The 21,114-nt window shown below is 36.6% G+C and overlaps 1 protein-coding gene across 1 annotated transcript; it reads right to left on the reverse strand.

The window, feature by feature from the left end:
- Window positions 1-16,854: 16,854 nt before the first annotated feature.
- On the reverse strand, window positions 16,855-20,358 carry DCAF12L1 (DDB1 and CUL4 associated factor 12 like 1). The gene is made up of 2 exons (XM_015128158.3): window positions 18,687-20,358; window positions 16,855-18,597 (listed from the first exon to the last, which is right to left on the reverse strand). Exon 1 carries the CDS (start codon window positions 20,098-20,100, stop codon window positions 18,709-18,711), a length of 1,392 nt encoding a protein of 463 aa, XP_014983644.1. The 5' UTR covers window positions 20,101-20,358; the 3' UTR covers window positions 16,855-18,597; window positions 18,687-18,708.
- Window positions 20,359-21,114: the final 756 nt, after the last annotated feature.

Raw genomic sequence — 21,114 nt, forward strand, 5'->3', positions numbered from 1 at the left:
TTGTTTCTTTTCTTTTCCCTGTGACTGAAAGACTTTCTGATACTACAGCTATTTAACCCTTTTCCCATTTATAAAAGAAAACAAGTGCAGCTCGTTGCCAGTGCTCATTTATTTTTACAAAAACATGCTCTTTGAGGCTGAAGCAAATATGATATTTAATGTGACAATAAAATATTAAAACTACTTTTGGAGTTATTTCTAAAGAGAACTAACATCAGAATCATCTATTTCAGAAAAATCAGATTCATCAAATGGATCTTCAGCAAACAACTGCTCGAGAATGATATTAACATCACGTGTAGGGATGCTACCTTTTCCAGGATTTTTACTCTTGTTTTCAAAGTCAATATACTAGAATGATGGGAAAATAATAAAAGCAAGATATTCCATGGCAAAGTTACCTTGGGGGTAAAAGTTGCAGTTGGAAACACCGCTGGTGAGTATTCTCAGGGCAAATGGGAAAAGGGTTAAAGAGTAAGGCATATTCTATTACGTACCTTTTCAGGTGCAAATTTTACTTGAAAAAGAAAATAATTCCCAATTTGTCTGTATGCACATGAAGCAAGCATCATATAAATCTTTAACATTATTTTACATATGCTTCAAATACATTAATTCTTCTTGAACATTTTTTAAAGAGTTAATATTGACTCTGTTTTTTAAACAGTACAATATGGACACAGGAAAATCAATTAGCTCCACTAGGATCCATGTTCTAAAGTCCCTGACCTATGTTTATCCAGATAATGAGTTACCCTATGAGACTTGGGTTGAGATTCTCTCTCTCTCTCTTTAATATACACACAAACACACTACAAGAACAGAAGCAATCAGAGGCACGGATATACACGGGGCAAGCAAATATCTGACTACAAAGCCTACTAAATCAACTATAAGATCTGATGGCAAATAAAGATCTAAGCAGGCAAGGAGATAGAATCAGGGTTGGGGTAGTGTCTTATGGAAGTAATTTAACACAAAGAAATATAAACACTGTGACAGATCTGAAAATAAAACAGAGTAGAAATTAACAAGTGTTTACGGAGCGAGGCTTAGGGTCCGATTTTAGCATAGTAGTATTTATTTCCTCGATGCCCTGATGAAATGGGTATTTTTTCCTATATTTGAGTGGCTCTTAGCAAAAAGTGTTCAGAAACTTTCAGGTAAGTTATTCTGAATTTGGCAGGATTTTATTCCAAATGTGAACTGATGTAAATGTACAATGAAAAGCTATTAGATTATGGGTAAATTAATTAGTGGCATATTTGAGTGTATCATGGAACATAACAAAAGTTTGTTTAAACTGAAGTTCTCTTATTTTATTATAGACATTATTATCTACTGGTGTGGTAATGTATATATACACTTATATTAAGTATGCAGGCTTATTTTTCTAGCTTGAACCCTCCATTAGTAATGTTTTTCATCGAATTAATGTACTTACCAAGGTATAAACACTTACTTAAGAAGAAGCAATTTTGATGGAACTGTAAACAGGATACTAACAAATGAGTCATAACTAGTTCTTCCCCATCAATGTTCCATGTTCCTTCTATAGACTTGTAATTTTGAGTTACACACACAATTATATATGTCATAAATATTCTTACAGTATACTTATTTTGACAAAACCAAACATAGTATATTTAGCATAAACAGATCAACAGGAAAATAAAGGCAGTTCACTTAGGAGAAAGAAAATATACTAACAAACAAATTTTAAAAACTGTAGTAAGCTACTCCTGATTTTCACATTGCATGCCATTAAAGGATCAGAGAAATTGTTTCATTGCAATGAAAATAGCGTAATATTAAATATTATTGCAGGTAAGTGAGCATTTGTTTGAATGCACTAATATTTTGTAACATGCTATTTAATGCGTTTGAAAAATAACCAAATTGTTTTAGATTAATTTTTCTTAAGATTTTCCATTACAACAAGGCCCAGTCTTAATGTGCTTAGAAGCTTGGAGTATTAAAAAGAACTACAGACATTATTTTGAACACTTTTTGTATAATTGTACAACTTCCTATTCTTACAGTTTCCCTGCAGTTAACAAACAATACATGATTTACCAAGAGTAAAATCATCACTCTATTCCTATGAACTTCACTGAAAATAATCTTAGATAAGTGATAGCAGATAGCAACTCAGTATTGACTTTCTTTCTTAGTAGTGATTTTCTACTCAGTATTGATTTTCTTTTTCTGGGTGGCCTGGACCTCACCCAGTCCCTGCAGACCACAGGGACTGCAGAATCTCTGGGATCTGAGATCACTTGAAATATAAATTATACACTGGGTAGAAATTTGGGGAACATCACATAGGGATACCATTCTGTGCAAATGATTTGTTATTCATGCAAGACAAGTTTAGACAGCAACCCTTTTGAAACATAGCAAATAGTTTGAAATTATTTCTAGTCATATGACGAAAGACCTCATATCAGTTTATTTAACACGTGGCCAATTACCATTAACGTATGTAAAGCTCTCATCTGGAGACACTTCCTCTAAAATTAGATGACTATTGACATTCACTGATGCCCCATGAGCCACTCTCAGCATTGCAAGGTGTACTGAATTCTTCTGCATAGAAGACAATTATTAGACATCATTTCCTATGTTTCACAAAATACTAATCTAATAAGCTTATCTGTAAAATAAAAAGTTGGGGGAGGGGTTCAGGATGTCTAATTAGAGCCATCTCCTACTCTCCTTCTCCACTAAGAAGAACCAGAAGAGTGGGTAGAGAATCACACTTCGGATAGACAAACTACTTAGAAAATGCCATTAAGTAAAATTGATATGAGAAGAACTAGAAAATCTTCACTATCTTAGATTAATTAAATAAATTTAATTTGTTGTGATAAACCTTTCTAGAAAATACTCTGTGCCAGAGAGCTTTGCTGGTAAATGCTTCCAGGTACTTAAGGCAGAAAAAAAAAAAAACAATCACACATACATATCCAAATTTTCTGAAACAATCTCATAGAATAATAAAAGGGAGTACTTTCTCACTTTTTAAGAGGCCAGTGTAGACTGATACTCAAACTGGAAATTAATAATAATAATAATAGAAATAATACAGACCTGTATTTCTTGATAATATAGATGTAAAAATCCTAAATTAAATAGTAATAAATCCAACCAAGTAATATGTGAAAAGATAATCCAGAAAGACTAAGTGTGGATTATTTCAGGAAAGCAAAATTGCTTTAATATTAACAATAAATAATTTCATGTAACAGACCATATTAACAGAATAAAGATAGAAACTAGTTGATTATTTCAATATAGATACAAACAATAGCATTTAATAAAATCTGACACCAAAAGAACATAACACTAACTTAAAGAAATTGAAGATAAAGAAGCTCACATTGCCCCATTTTTTAAATCAAATTCCAAAACATATAAAACTAATGTATGGCGTTAGAAGTCATCATGACAGTTACCTTTCTCTCATAAAGAGGAGGCATGGCAGGGCAGTGTTGACATGCCAATACTGTCCTGGTTGTACATCTGGCCATTGGTTATATGGATGTTATAAATTTGTAAGAAATCCTTGGTCTTGTGATTTGCGCACTTTTCTATTTGTGTCTACTTCAATAAAAACATTTTAAGTAGCTCACAAAGCTAAAGGAAAATATAACCTTTTTGAGATGGTTCTAGAGTAAAAGCAGGATAGTGTAGGTATCCCTTATTGAAAATAATTCTTATATTGTTGTGTATCCTAGCTGTAGACTTTGAAGCATATTAGGAAGATAAAAGGTGCATACCAATTTGTCAATCCTATAAAGTACTACTTATGGAAACATACCCTTACTCCACTGGTAGTATAAAGCGATCAGGGAATTTTTCTAACACATCTTTTACAGATGTTAGGATGCTTTTCTGTTTTCAAGGTGCCTGTGATGTTTCTGGGAATATACATTTAAAGTGAATATCATGGGATGATATAAATAACTGCATAAAATGTTTTACAGTTTCTAAAAATATAAAGTTGGCTTTAAAAGGAAACATAATTGTTTTAATAAATTCAAATGAAAGTAAAACAAGGCAACATTAAAAACTTCTTTATGTGTAAATGCATGTCATATTACTTTGTAAATCAATTCTGATACACATAAAGAGGAAAAAATGTGAGATACTAAGATTTTACATTACTGAGGAAAAAGTAATACTTATCAAATAAAGTAACCTTTTTTATAGTGATAGGGGTCCTGCTATGTTGACCAGGCTGCACTTGAACTCCTAGCCTTTAGCAGTCCTCGCATCTTGGCCTCTCAAAGTGCTGAGATTACAGGAGTGAGCCACCATGTCCAGCCTCATAAAATAACATTTGTCAGTGAAGTCTTATATACAGTGTGATGAGCCATATTGGATTATTTACATTTTAGGAGAAAGCAATTCATTGTTTACATTATGAGTGTTCTTATTTCGGTTACAATTCATTGAATATACACTATGCTGTATATGCTTTTCAAGTTGCTAAGGATGCATAGGCAAATTTAGCAGGGATGAATTTCCAACTGTCACACTAACAAGAATAAAAACATCACAGCCAAAACTTGAGTCTAAAATGATGTCATGCATCTAAATTATACCTGGCTCGATTCCATGCAATTCACTGAACTCTAAGAGAGACCAGATAACTGGAGGCTCAACCACTAAATCAGCTGTTTCCAAATTTAAAAGGGCATCAAAATTACCAGGGCCATTGTTGAAATTAGTTTTTCTGGGCTAGCCAGGAATCTGCATTTTGTTTGACTTGATGTGGTTTGGTAAGATTTCAGGTGACTGTGGCATAGTTATTTCTAGGACCATACTTTAGGAAATACCTATCCAAAAGAAACAGGTATCCAAACACTGACCAAAAGTTAAGTTCTGTTTTCTCCTTTATCCTCTTAACTTCTAATTTATACTAAAATATAAGTGCTTTGAACTTTTGTAGCTTTTGTTTCTATTCGCACTTGAAAACTCGGAAGGAACAAATAACTTTCTCATGTGATAGAATCATAGGCAATATTATTAAGATATTCTCATAAAATAAAGTGAAGATAAATAAAATGTAGTTTGTGTATTTGCCTGGGGAATGGTTTTCATTATGATACTTAAAAAATGTAACAAACCTGCACGTTATGCACATGTACCCTACAACTTAAAGTATAATAATAATAAATAAATTTAAAAAAAATCTTCATTCACCATCTTAAGAGAAACTAAACACAGATACAGAGAAGGCATGTCTGGGAAAAAAGTCATGACTAGCAATTACCTGTTGGAAAATGACAAACATTTAAAATTGCCACCATATTTTAACAAGTTTTCTGTATCCCTGAATTCATGGAACCATGTCTGATTTTTATGCTTAGAAAACATACTTCCACGAAGTATTTTAATAATTCTATGCTCAAATCTGATCATAATATTTGCTCACTGAATGATCATTCCTTTTGAACTATTATTTTCTTGCTGTAGTTCTCATCTTTTGAATTTTGTGGTTGTTGAGAAGAGAAATAGGTTAATCGAGTGTTGGTATGCCTTTTTTTCTTGCTCTGCTTAGTACATAACTATTTTCTATATAGATTCTAACTCTTATAATTTTAAGATATTATAAAATGTGTCTACTTTGTGCATTATAAATAAAGATCAACATAAAAACCAATGAAAACATTTTAGGTAATCATTGTGTCTAAGTACAGCTGTATACTTAAGCACTCATATTCTACACTGACTTCTGGCTCCCATTCACAAGAGTGTTTTTTTTTTTCTCATTGTAATAACTGTATACGTCATTTTAAAAACTATATATAATTTTTAAAAATTATAATTACTTTTTAGAAAATATGATTTCAGGAAGCTGTTGAAAGTACAAATGACATAGAAAAGTGAATAACGCTTATAATCAATACTTAATATCAAATGAACTTAGTAAATAGAAATTATGGAATGGAGCCCACTTAGTGCTCAGTTGTGGAATAGGCCAAAAATTGGTTTGGTTATGCCTTTATTAAAACTAACATGACATATCTGAAACAATATTTACAATTCACTGTGTAGAGTAAGCCACTCGTAGATATCAGAATTTGGAGATATAGTTGAGGATGGTGAACACAAACACCTAGAGAATTTCTGCATAAGGCTTAAGTGATGTCGCATCCTGAAGATAATCTTCATCGGCCTCAACATTTTCCAGACTTGTCATCAAGATACTATTTAGTGCCTTTAATCAATACAGGATCATCTGTATTTCAAAGCAATCACAATTAACACTCAAAGAATAAACTAATTCTTGACCAGAGCTGGTGCAATTATTCATAATGATTTTCAATTTATAGAAATTTTAAAAGGCAAGTGACACTAATGAAAATATCACTTTTCATTTTTTTAAATAATTTCAACTTTTACTTTTGAGTCAAGGGGTACATATGCAGGTTTGTTACATGGGTATATTTTGTGATGCTGAGGTTTGAGGTGTGAATGTTCCCACCACCCAGATAGTGGCCATAGTACTCAATAGTTAGTTTTTCAACCCTTGCCTTCTTCTTGCTTTCCCCTCTCAAGTAATCCCCAGTGTCTATTGTTCTCATCCTTATCTCCATCCATACTCAATGTTTAGCTCCCACTTATAAGTGAGAGTATGTGATATTTGGTTTCTGTTCCAGTTTTTCTTTATTCACTTAAGATAATGGGTTTCAGTTGCATCCATGTTGCCGCAAAAGACATGATTTTGTTCTTTCTTATGGCTGTGTCATAATACATTTTGTGTATGTACCACAGAAAATGCCACTTTTCAATGCCATAAGAGTTTGGGTTTAATATAGATTTTTCTCCTAAGGATTCAGTCATTTAATGATTGCCTCATATTTGAACAAAACAAAACAAAAAAACATAGCAACTAACTTGTGCAAAATAGAAGCATTCATTTGTAAAGAGTTGATGTCAATGGTATTTTAATTCTCTGAATTAATTTCTAAAAAATCTTTTCTCAAAACTGAGCCAAAAATGGTGGGAAAGATAAAGCATCCTTTTAATAAATGGATATCATTGCTCTTCTGAGTACTACACATAATAAGATGCTGAAAACTATTTGGAAATGAATATGATAAGTAACTAATAGTACTGTACTAATATTACTGGAAGAGAATGGAAATGTGTGTAATATTACAATGCTTTTTGGAGCAGATACCATCTTAGTAGCCCTTGTAAATTGGAGAATACTAAATAGAGTCCCAATATACAAACTCTGGAAGGTGAAAAGAATGTTAATATGACTATCTATTAATAGAAATATGTATAGTAAAATTATCTGATATCAATGAATATAGAGATGTTGTAATTCTCATTTATAATGAAGTGATATGCTCCTAAGCAACAAGAAAGCCAAATCAAAGAAATTTTATTTTTATTTATAAAATAAGAAAATCAATTTGTTCAAACTATGAGTTTCTAGGCATGTATTGTGCTATGCATTTTACTGAGGGGTGCAAAGTAAAGAAAAATCTTGAAAGGTGCTTCTAATACAAGAATATATTAATAAATCCCTCATGACAGTAAAGTGTCATGGAAATATGAGTTTGGAAGTTCATACTTTATTCACAATTGGCTATAAATAGATCTTTAAAAAAGACAAAAATAAAAATTCTAGTCATTATAAAATGTTGCAACATTTGTAAATATAGATGGTAAACAAAAAAGTTTTAAAATGATTTGGCATCCTACTTTTATATTCCTATATATCTATCCTGATTATCAATACTCCAACATTTTTTAAGGGCCTGGAATGAGACTAGATATTTCTAGTTACAAATAACATGAAGTTACAAATAATATTAAGATAGCTATTTTAGAATAGTTTCCTTTCTGAAATTGTTTAGAAGTTAAATAGTTACTTGCTGTTATGTTATTTGATCTATAAAATAGAGTAGATAGCAAGAAGTAGTTTGTCTCATCCATTATTTAAAACAGATTTTGTCACAGTATACTCTAATATTAAGCTTAAAATTAGTTTCATGTGTTCAAAGTTTCTATGATGCTTTGATCTATCAATTGCCACTGAAAGTGACATAGCCTCTACTTATAACAAATCTTTTTAATTAATGTATTCCTAAGAAATGTCAAGCTAAATTCAATTGTAAGAAATGTATACCCTGTAGAATACAAAATCAACATTCAAAAATCAGTAGTATTTGTATGTACTTACAGTGAACTATCCAGAAATCAAGAAAATAGTTTCATTTACAATAGCTAAGAAAAAAAGGTAAGTGTAAATTTAATCAAGGATGTTAAAGAATATACACTGATAACTATAAACACTCATGAAATAAATTGAAAAAGACACAAACATATAGGAAGATATCCCATGTTCATGGATTGAAAAGTCTATGTTAACCAAAGTGATTTACAGATCCAATGCAATCCCTCCAATGTCATCTTTTGCAGAAATAGAAAAAACAATCCGAAAACTAATATGGGACCACCAAAAAACATAAATAGCCAAAGTGATCCTTATCAAAAAGAACAAAGCTAGAAGCATTGCACTATCTGATGTTAAAATTTACTACAAAGGTACAGTAATCAAAATAGCATTGTCTGGAAAAAAGTACACATGGAACAACAGAACAAGATAAAGGACTCCGAAGAAAACCCATAAATTTATAGCCAATTGAATTTTGACAAAGAGGCCGAAAGCACAGAATGGGGAAAGGACAGTCTCCAAAAACTGGTGTCCGGAAAACTGTATACCCATATGCAGAAGGATGAATTTGAATCTTTCTTTCATAACATATCACTTAAACATAAGACCTGAAACTGTAAAACTACTAGAGGAAAACATAGGGGAAAATTATCTTGACATTGGTTTGGGCAATGATTTTTTTAGATATGATCCTGAAAGCGCAAGCAATAAACAGACAATGAAATTTTATCAGATGAAAAAGCTTCTTCACAGCAAAAGAAACAACAGAGTGAAAACATAACCCACAGAGTAGAAGAAAATACTTGCAAGCCATACATCTAAGAGGTTAATATTCAAACTATATAAGGAACTCAAACAACTTAATTACAAGAAAACAAATAACCAGATCAGAAAATGAGCAAAATACCTGAAGAGATATGTATCATAATAAGACATACAACTGATCCACAGGTTCACGAAGAATTCTCAATATAAGTAAACATTAGGGGAATGCAAATTAAACCCACCATGAGCTATAACTTCACACCTATTGGAATAACTATAATCAAAAAGAAAATACATGTGTTCCAGAGAATGTAGAGCAAAGGGAACTCTTGTTTATTGCTGGTGGAAACACAAATTAGTACAGCCATATGAATAACGGTCTGGAGGTTCCATAAAAGATGAAACATAGAACTATCCCATGATTCGGCAATTTCACTAGGGGATATATATCTAAAAATTTGAAATCAATAAGTCAAAGAGCTATATGCACTCCCCTGTTTATTGCAGCACTATTCACAATAGCAAAGATATGGAATCAACCTAAGTGTCTATCAATGGATGAATGGATGAAGAAAATGTGGTGTGTAAACAAAAAAATGCTATTCAGTCATTAAAAGAAGGAAATTCTGTCATTTGCAGCAACATGATGAACTTGGAGGACATTATGTTACATAAAATAAGCCAGGCACAGAAAGACAAGTATGGCATATTTTATATATGGAATGTAAAAATGTGAACTTATAGTAGAGGAGAATGGTGGTTACCAGAGGCCAGGGCCAGGGGAAAGGGAGGAAATAGAGACATGGTCATCAAAGGTATAAAGTTTCAGTTACACAAGAGGAATAGGATTTTGAGATATATTGCACAGCAGGACGCCTATAATCAAAAACAATGTATGTTCCAAAATAACTGAGTGAAAATTTTCCAACATCTCATCACAAAGTTAGTGAGATGAAGTGTGTTAATTAGCTTGATTTAATCATTCCACATTATATACATATATAAAAACATCACATTGAAAACCACAAATGTACCCAAATATCATTTGCTAATTAAAATAGTATTAATTAAGTAATAAATTAAAACAAGTTTAAAAATAGCCCTGGATACCTCATACCCATTAGGATGGCTACTATCAAAATAGAAAAAATTACAGAAAATAATAAGTGTTGGTGAGGATGTGGAAAAATTGGAACTCTTGTTCACTGTTGGTAGGGATGTAAAATGGTGCAGCCACTACGAAAAACAGAATGGCAGTTCTTCAAACATTAAAAAACAAAATTGCCATATGATCCAACAATTCCATTTCTGTGTATATATTCAAAATAAGTGAAATCAGGGAGTGAAAGAGATATTTGCATATTTGTGATCATAGCAGCATTATTTACAGTAGCTAAGAGATAGAAGCACCCTAAACGTCTATCTACAGATCAATGGATAAACAAAATGTGGTGTATACATGCAATGGAATCTTGCTCAGCCTTAGAAAGAAAGAAAATTTTGACACAGGCTACAACAGGGATGAACCTTGAGGGCATTATGTTAAGTGAATTAGTCTAATCATAAAACTACACAAAAAGACAAATACTGTTTTATTCTATTGATATATCTACAATAGTCAAAGCCATAGAGACAGAAAATAAAACGGTGATTGAAATTTTTATGTATATGTATTTTACCAGATTTAAAATTTTTTTTAAAGCCCCTGATTTTTAAGAAAGTAATTAAATCCATCTATGCCTAGTGTTCCAGTAATGGAACACTAAGCATGTGGGAGTTATTTATATCCTACTGCTCAAGGTCATCGCCAAGGTCTGATTGCAATAATTCAAAAAACTGCAACCTCAAGCATATATGGGTTAAGAAAAACTTTGCATTCTTGTTATTTCTGGGGCCACACTTCCATCTAGCATGATGATGCCTAAACAACCTTTTGAAAACTGATATAAATATCCAAAGTTTTAGAGATTAAAATAGTGAGGAAAAACAAATAATTATTATAATTCCCAGGAAATATCCATAAGTCAAAAGCCTTTGCTTAGGGGAATCTTCAGAAAGAAAGACTTGAGGAAAAGAAAAAATCAAATTCCTTAAGCATGACATTTAGGATTTGCTCTGGCTTGTGATAAATATATAGAGAGCAAGTCCAATTGTGTGATGCCCTATTTTAAGAAATTGCATTTTTTATACAAATGAATTAGCTTAATTTATCATATTCTAAAAGTATCCTTTAGTATTCTTTGAAATTAGAGACTCCATTATATCACTTATCTTTTACTTGAAGACTAAAGCACATGTCTCAGAAGTGGAGGCAGTGGTAACATGTTAGAAATCACTGTCAATCGGAAATCAATCTGTAATAAAGGCGGCACTTCTAAAATTATAATGTAAGTCAATAGGGAAATATATGATTCCATTTTCAAAAATGTGCTTCAAGTACAAATGTCACAGAATGCAACTATTTGTAAAATAAGGTCTAGTTTTAGTCACATAAGGCATGATTTTAAAAAATCACACTCAACTCAGTATTTCCTAGGTGAGTAAAGAAAGAGAAATAGAAATGAGCCATTTCTGAGGTGCTGGGGGATGTTATTTGATAAATTTACTAAGAGCCTAGAGAAAACTGAAGTTGCTGCCCTCTGACTACAACATTCAAGTTTATCATTTGTGTGTAACATAAAAGGCCAATTTAGATGTTAAAATTTAATCATCATGAAACATTAATGCCTTAGGTTGAAACAGAGAATGGCACAATAATGGCACTAGAAAGGGTGAAAATAGCACCATTACTCTCATTGACATCATCAATGTGTTTGCTTCAGTGAACTGCACTTCCAAAATGGAAAAACAAGAAGGTTATTTGTAAGGAAGTTATCATCAATATTTAGCTTTCTTCTTGCCCGACTCTAGAATGACCTATATTCTATAAAAGACGAAAAAATACATCTAACCAAAACATAGATGTCTTCATTCATAAAACACAGCAACATTTGGCAGATTTCCTTTATCATCTTTGGATTAATATGATTGCATTAGGGAAATTTAAAAGTTGATCATTAAATGATAAAAATATGAAATATTGTTTCGTGGGGGCAGTAAGCACTGTTTAGTATCAACTAAACAAACATTTATTTGGCTATCAATCTACAAGTCGTTAGTTACCTACTATGTCCCAGACATATAATAATACATAAATATATACATATATAACCTGTCTTATGAGTGTCAAATCCATATTTCTAACTGCCAACCAGAGATTTCCATCAGGAAATCCTATAGGCACTTCAAAGTCTACAAGGCCAAACTGCAATAGCCCTGTAGGTATGCATACCCTGCAGGTATGCATTATTATATATGTAGACCTATATATGTTTATATATATGTGTAGACCTATTTAATATGTTTATATATATATGTGTAGATCATTATTATATGTGTAAACATATATGTATGTTTATATATATGTGTAGACCTATTTAAAAATGTATGAATTTTGAAATGAGAGCCAGAAGACTTAGATTCTGAGACACTACACACTACACCCCTCCTTGCCTCTCCCAAATACTATTTATATAGTGATAATAGAAACACATTTGTGTTTCCAGCCTTAACCTCTCTTATGAGGACCAAATCCATATGTCTAACTGCAAACCAGACATTTCCATCAGGAAATCCCACAGGCACTTCAAAGTTCACAAGGCCAAATTCCAACAGCCCTGTACATATGTATGTGTCCATACAATTCAGACATTCACAAGTCCTTTGAAGTCAGTATTGGCTCTTCTTCATTCTTATTTTACTTTCCAGACCCGGATCAACTATCGCCTTTTTGGGTTGCCCTCCATAACCTTCCCAGGCTGAATTGATTGCTATTTTCCCCATATTCTCATTATTTTTAGTATATGTCCTTAATACTATACTTACTTTTTTGTTATAATTAGTGAAGTAACTATCTTTCTCTTCTGCTACACCATAAACCTCTAAGGCAGATGACGTTTTTGTTACTGTCTTGCTTTGGTTTTGAAGGGATTAATCTGGAAACACTCAAATGAAATGGTGTTTTTACAAGAAAATTCTGTTACAATAGGTATGAGTTGAAACATCTCTTACTTTCCTTTTTGTTTTTTTTTTGAGACGGAGAGTGTAGCTCTGTCGCCCAGGCTGGAGTGCAGTGGCGCGATCTCGGCTCACTGCAAGCTCCGCCTCCCGGGTTCACGCCATTCTTCTGCCTCAGCCTCCCGAGTAGCTGGGACTACAGGTGCCTGCCACCATGCCCGGCTAATTTTTTGTATTTTTAGTAGAGACGGGGTTTCACCGTGTTAGCCAGGGTGGTCTCGATCTCCTGACCTTGTGATCCGCCCGCCTCAGCCTTCCAAAGTGCTGGGATTACAGGTGTGAGCCACCATACCCGGCAACATCTCTTACTTTCAACATATGTACCAGTGACTCTAATATGTTCCAAAGTCTGAAAATCACTGAATTACACAAATAGTTAGACAGAGAGTACTGCCACACAATAAATGTTTAAAATAACTCTTAAGGTGTAAGCATACCCTCTTATATTTGGCTAAATATTTCATGTGTCATTCTAATGATTTCTGGTGATGGCAACCATTTTCTAAGTAGTGAGCCTATACACACTTAATTTTTTTCCTTTTTTTTGAGATGGAGTCTCGCTCTGTAGCCCGGGCTGGAGTGCAGTGGCGGGATCTCGGCAGTGGCGGGATCTCGGCTCACTGCAAGCCCCACCTCTCCGGTTCACGCCATTCTGCCGGTTCACGCCATTCTGCTGCCCCAGCCTCCCGAGTAGTTGGGACTACAGGCGCCAGCCACCACGCCCAGCTTTTTTTTTTTTTTTTAATTATTATTTTATTTATTTATTTATTTTTATTTTTAGTAGAGACGGGGTTTCACCGTGTTGGCCAGGCTGGTCTAGAACTCCTGACCTCAGGTTATTCACCCGCCTCGGCCTCCCAAAGTGCTGGGATCACAGGCGTGAGCCCGGCCCCACCCACCCCCCCTTTTTTTTTTTTGAGACAGAGTTTCACCCTTGTTGCCCAGGCTGGAGTGCAATGGCCTGATTTCGGCTCACTGCAACCCCCGCCTCCCGAGTTCGAGCGATTCTCTTGCCTCAGCCTCTTGAGTAGCTGGGATTACAGATGAACGCCAGCACGCTCAGCTAATTTTTTTATTTTTAGTAGAGACGCGGTTTCACCATGTTGGCCAGGCTGGTCTAGAACTCCTGACCTCAGGTAATTCACCCGCCTCCGCCACTCAAAGTGCTGGGATTATAGGCGTGAGCTACTACGCCCTGCTCAGCCTGTACACATTTAAAACACCCTGACTGTTAGGTAAGATAAATATTGTGACGGAAAGATGGAGACATTAACTGAAAAAAAGTAGGTTGCAAAACAACTTTTACAAAATATTCACATTTTAGTATCAACTGCATAAATGGGTACATATATGTACAAAAAAGTCATGAAAGATATACACTAACTTGCTGACAGTAGTAATCTTAGGCTGGTGGAAATGTGGTGGTTTTTAAAAATATTTTACCTTATGTGTCCGACTTTCTGCAAGGCACATAAACTGTTTTTATAATAATTAGATAAAAAATAAACACATATGCCTTCTGTCAGAATTGATAGGACTCTAGAGGGGAAAATAATGAATATAAATCGAATACCTTATGCATCAGGCAGTATGCTAGATGCTGGGGATAGAACAATTAGTAATGCAAGGACAGGTTTAGAGAAGTTAAACAGCATACCCATGACTTATTATAAACAAATAATATAATTCGGATTCAAATTCAGGTATTTATGATTCTGAAATAATACTTATTTCCATTTCATCTTGGTACTTCAGGTCCAATATCATTCCTGGGCAAAACTTAAGTTTCTGCTGCTCTACCCACATTACGTCATGCCATGAATCACCATGATCATTACCATGGGGCCTATCTCAGGATACTCTTCATCCATCAACTGAATCTTTATCATCTTCCCTAATGTTTTCGTCAACTAATCTGATAAAGTAATTTATGAAAAAGAATTGATATATTAGTTGTTGTACTGAACACTCAAGTGCCATGTATGTACAGCCTATTATGCTAGGTTTGGGATGACAGAGCTCATATTCAAGTGGAGGGCAGAGAAGCTAAACACTCACATAGCTGACTGCATCATAATCTGCTAAATGTTATAATGAAGATAACAACAAAACTGTCACTGTGAGCATGGAGAAGTTAAGTGCTTAATTCTGTATTGGAAGTCACAGAGAGTTTAATAGAAAAGTAAGTAGGCAAAGGGCATATGAAGCAAAGACCAATACCTGTGCAAACTACATATGTATCCGCGAAAGAACCCTCCTTCTAAGGGTAAGTCTGACCATTTTATGGCAACCTCCTGCAAACACATTGCCCTTACATTGATGCCAAATTCCAGTGCTAGGTGTCTCTGGGTTTACAGCAGACTAGTAGTATGAAATACTTTTAGGCAACACTTTCTTGAGCAGATCTCACAATAACATCTTAAAGCAAACACCTGTGGCTTATGCAGCCTCTCTTTCATATTGGTACATGACATTCTCACTGAACTGCAACCCTGAGCAGCTCACATAGTGACATGTTTAATGTAGTTGGGTTACCTAATAATACTTGCAGAAATTAGGAAGCTGTCAGCAAAACATCCAGGAGGGCTTTGTGAATTGCTTTCTAAAATCACTCTAAATTAGCAATTAATGAAAAAATTTTGACAAATTGTTCAACACTGAGTACAAGTGGATAAAAATCAACCTCTGGAAAATTCAATTTTGTTTATCATTAATGCTAGAGTATATTTAACAGATGAATTTTTTCCAGAGTAGTCACCTCAATTTACTCCAGTAGATAGCCTTGATAAGTAAATTATTTTACCCCTTTTTAAAAGAAAATAGAAATTAACTCATTCCAAAGAGTAAAGGAGAGGAACATAAACTTTTGGATCAGAAGTATGCTTGGAGAGAAATATGTGAATAGGTAGTTAGAGATAAAGAGAATTAACATTTTATGCATAGTTATAAGTAACTGAGGCCTTTCAGGCATCAGTGATAGGTAATTTATACATGAATATTTGCACTTCCTTATGTACTTTAAGCGAGTTGTATTTATGGGCTTTCTGGAGGGCTGACTTTTTTTTCTTCAATTATTTCAGTCACAGTTTACATAAATAATCATAGTTCTATGATCACTGTGTCAGAATTAGAAAATATTTCAAAATAACTAGATGGTTACAAAATATAAATGTACACATGAAATATTTAGTTTTTATAAAGTTAAGTCAGGTGGTTTGGCATAAAAATGATATACTCTAAAATATGAAAAAGTTAAGAGTGAGTCGGTGATGAAATTAAGGACCAAGACAGAGAAGAAATCAAACATGCCTTCTATTTCTTCTCTAAAATCCCACCCCAGGTAGAAAGTGTTATCTCCTCTAAAAATGTTTTCCACATTATTTCCAAAATAATTGCGAGAATACCATAAAAATTCCCTATTGCCTACAAGAAAATAGGCAGTTAATACTTTGAAGTTATTGGGTAACATTTAAGGAAATTTTTAGCAAATATGTTTTTTAAGTTAAAACACAAAAACCACAAAACATGTTTCAAAACTAATTTCTGAAAAACAACCAAAATATTTTAAATAAATCTTCAAACCTAAATGGTTGCAGGTGAAAAGATTAATTTCCAGTGCCAAATAAGATTTATACATGTTCCTTCCTCGTCTAGTATCACATATGGGTAAGTTTATAATTGGATAAGCACAATAGCCTGACCTGAAAATAAATCAGGGCAAAGTTTACCAACAAAGGGGGGAAAACACAACAGGATTCTATATTATTTAAGAGAAATATTTATTTATTTATTGACTTAAAACTTTAAACTCTAGGTCTCCAGAGGCATTCAACCAGTAAATATTTACTTATTGCCTTTTATTTGCTAAGTATTAGTGGAGAAATGAGGCAATATAAAGATGACAATTGTATTCTCTGTTCTCAAGACATTTACAGCTGAGTTGGAGACGCATGCACACAAATACATCTTACTGCTATATAACAACAATTATATTAGCCTTTATAACAATGGCTAAAAACAAAAGCTTACTTTTTGGTATTTCTTAAATGATTTTTAGTACAATTTATTATATTAACTTGTTCGGATTTGTGACTGAACAGCATGTTGTGTGTGTACACCAAGACAGCATCTGAGTGCCCAAACATCTAAGGAAAAACAGACATGACAAATTACCAATCCTAGTTCAGCACAACCTGGCCAGTTTTAGAAATGGCAAATATTCCTTCTCACTTCCAATGGCCTCACATATGGAGAAGTACAACCTGTTTTCATAGCAGTCCACAATTTATATTTATCTGCACCCCAATATACTTTTCTTCAACCTCATCCTATTTATTTTAAATCTCACTTCATCTTGAAACAAACTTCCTATGTTCTTGATATTGCATGCTATTACATTGAGAGTTATAACAGCACTACTTTTTAACAACACATTATACTTTAGGAAAGAATCTTTGAACTTCACAAAATAAAATCTTATTAAGAATCTTTTTTTCAGAATGTGCTATTTTTGGTCTTTTTTTTTTTTTTTTTTTTTTTTTTTTTTTTTACTGTGAATTACCTCTTAACCAGAATTGGAAAATGTTAAATATCCTCAAATATAACATTTTATATTAAAAACAGCAACAGCAAAAATATCCAGTCTATACCCTGGATCAGTATACATTCTGTCCAGCCTGCCATACATTCCACATTTACATTTCCTGCTTTTCATGACGGCTCCAATGCACTGTGCAAGTTTTTCAAACAACATACATTCAAATATATTCACAAGTCTTGATAGTAGTAAGGCAACAAGTGAAAAAATACACATTCTTTTATCTATTTAAGGAGAGGTGATAACACTTAAATAAGTTGTGAAATTAAAAAAAAAAAATGGTTGTTTCAACTTTCAGGTTAATTCTGAAAATGCAGTGAAGCAGAACCCCTGCACTCCTAAAGTGTTCTCACCAATGAGGAGTTTGATACAAACACAAGATTCTATGATAACTTCTTTTCAAAGAGAATAAACTTAAGAAAAAGCACTTTAGCATGAACAAAGTAAAAACTATATACACTAAGATCACAATTTGCAAATTGAGTGTTTCCAAACGTAGGTAATCCAGAGCTTGGAATGTATTTTTCCAATTGAACAATGCTATAAAACTATGGTAAGCTCTCCAGAAAAGATGTAGGAACACCTTGCTTACTAGAAAATTTTCTTTTCGTATACCATGTATCTGCAATGAAAAATAACTAAAAATAATGAGGTTGTAATACTGGTAACAAGGAAAAACAAGGAAAACAAATATATGTAACTGTAAGACATTGACTGCATCTCCTTAAAGAAAGAGAATATATGAATCATTCAAAGAGAGAATGCAACTACAGATTAACCAAATTTCTTTGTATGAAAATTCCAAAAGATGGTGTTGGAAAGGAGTCAAAAAGTCTTAAAGTCAAGTTTTCATTGACCAAAGGATCACTCACTCTCTCTGCTTGGAGGAGTACAACTTAAGCTGGGCTGGTTCCACCTGGAAAACAAAAGACACACAGAGTTAAAAGCAAAAAATGCAACATGAAGCAGGAAAGTCAGGTGGAACTAAAAGGTAAATCTGTGTACCTGGAGTACAAGGCGGCCATCCTTAGCTCCAGAGGCCTGCATAGTTCCCATGGAGGCCTGCAGGGAGAGGCCCCCCAGCCACAAAGAGCTTCATCTCGGGCCAGTTGTAGCAGTGGGTGTAGAGCGCATTGGGAAACACTTCCATGCCACCAAAGTAATTCACCCAGAAGTCATTGTGGTTGAGCCAACCTCTGCCACAAGCAAGCCTGAGCTTCCTCCCTGAAGGTCCCGAAGAGGACTCCAGGGTGGCGGAGGCTCTCTCCTCCAGGAATTTCTGGGCCCGGATGTCATAGAAGAGCAGGGAGCCCTGACCGGTGCCCACAGTGATGATGTGGCGGTAGAAGCTCAGAGACCGCACACCTGTGCCACCCTCTCGAGAACACAGGGGCCGGATGTTCTGCTGGCCCTGGCGCAGATCCAGGAAAGAGACGTGGGAATGGGAGCCCACAGCATACACAGACATATCATCGCAGTAGGTCAGGCACACATTATCCCGGAAGTAGGGTAGCCTGATGGACAGCAGCCTGGATAGTGTGCTCTGGGCTTTCCACAGGTGGAAGTAGCCATCCAAGGACACCGCTCCCAGCTCCTGGTTCTTGGCGCCGCAGGCCAGGGCCCGCACCTTGCGGTTACTGGGGTTGATGATGGCCCTGGGGATGGCCTCCACATCCTTCGGACGGATGTGGGCATATACGGGGAGACCCACCTCGCTATGCCAGGCAACAGTGTCATCGAACTTGTCCGGGTCCATCCGCCACAGCGCCACAGTGCCGTCACGGGAGCCGCTCACGGCTACGGTGTCACTCAGCCAGGCGACGGCGAAGATCCAGTCCTTGTGGCCATGGCGGTCGCCCAGGCACAGGGGATCCAGGGTGGGCAGCTGGTAGATGGCCAGGCTGTTGGGGTTTTCGCCGCCGGTGGCCAGAAGCGTCTTGGAGGGATTCAGCTCGATGGCATGGATGCCACAGCCCTGTTGGTCCTGGGCCAGCCTGGCCTCCCTGTCCCGCAAGAGGGGGATGCGTGTGATGTGGCCTGACTGCACGTCCACCACGAAGAGCGTGTTACACTTGGTGCCGCACACCACCTGCCTGGAGTTCAGCCACTGTGACGCGAACACCTTGTTGAGGGTGCCCAGGTCCAGTTGGCGCTCCGTCAGCAGCTCAGGCAGCCTCTGTACCGCGTAGCCTCGCATCTCGCCATCGAAGCCCTGGAGCCCGGCGGGGCCCCATCCGCCTACCTCCCGAACCTTCAGATAGTGCACCATTGAGCGACACGTCGCCGGCCGCCTCTGCCTCTTCAGTAGCAGAGGCCCCTCACCGTCCGCTGCCGCCAAGCCCTGCGACGGCGAGCTCTCGGCGCCCGCCTCGACCGCGGGCGCTTTCCGTTTCCTGCTACCTGTTTGCTGCTGGGCCATGGTGGGCGGCGGGCGAGCGGCGGCGGCAAGGCGTTGGTGGCGGTTGCGGCGCGTGGCTCCCGTGTAGGTCGTGGCGGCGGCGTGGATGGTTGCGCTGGGACCCAGCCTTCGGATTCTGAGGCGCGGCAGTGGCGGACCGGGTGAGGGACGCGCGGGCGAGCGCGGCTGTGGCGGTGCAGACCTACGCGAGGGCGGGAAGTGCGTCTGGCCGGACAGTGAGAGCAAAGTCAGTGTGGGGCGAGATCTACGCGGGGGGCCGAGTGGGAGGGGCGGAGAGAGTGGGAGGAGCAGGCGAGCGGGCAGGCGGGTGTGAGCGCGTGGGGTGCCTGAGGAGTAGCTGAGGCCGGGCGGGGTGAAGGCTGGGAGGGGACAGGGCGGGGAGCGGGGAGCGGAGCTGCAAAGACAGAGTCTCTGAGGGCCCGCAAGCCAGGATCCCAAGTATCAGACACGCGGCATTTCACTACCCTCAGGACAGCAGCTAAGTACCCCTCTTAAAATCCCTACTTCAGTAAAATCTGAAACCTACGATATAGTCAAGTACCGGGCTAGAAGGAGCCCAGGCCACGATCTGTCTGGAGAAACCAGTGTGCACTTGGTGTAATCCTGGGACACCCTTCGCTAAGATTAGACATTAAACTTGGCAAGGAATGGGGGATTCGGCAGCTGCAGGGAGACCTTTACCCATGTCAGACCTGCAGCCCCCCAAGTTTCAGCCCCTCAGTTGATGTCTTAAACAGTTTCAAACAAATCTTTTTTCCCTCCTCAAACTGAGGTTTCTGAGCTGCTGCACTACAGTCCCTTGAGGAGTACAATCCAGATGCAAATCCCTGGGACCCACGTTTGGCCCATGGTGATATCAGGGAACCCTTGGTTTGGTGCAGCCTTGAGAAAATGGTGGGTTGTAATAATGGGGGAGGAATCTTGAGGGGCTTTTTGGAGGTGTTTGCTTCCTTTGAGCCTCAGAGCCCTAAGGAGATGGAGTGGAAGCATCTGTGGAGGGGGATTCCTTCCCCA

The sequence above is a fragment of the Macaca mulatta genome, chromosome X, assembly GCF_049350105.2.
Source record: "Macaca mulatta isolate MMU2019108-1 chromosome X, T2T-MMU8v2.0, whole genome shotgun sequence".
Lineage (NCBI taxonomy): Eukaryota > Metazoa > Chordata > Mammalia > Primates > Cercopithecidae > Macaca > Macaca mulatta.

Excerpts from the sequence above, each read along its gene's own strand:
- DCAF12L1 (XM_015128158.3), bottom strand. The coding sequence starts at position 20,100 with ATGGCCCAGCAGCAAACAGGTAGCAGGAAACGGAAAGCGCCCGCGGTC.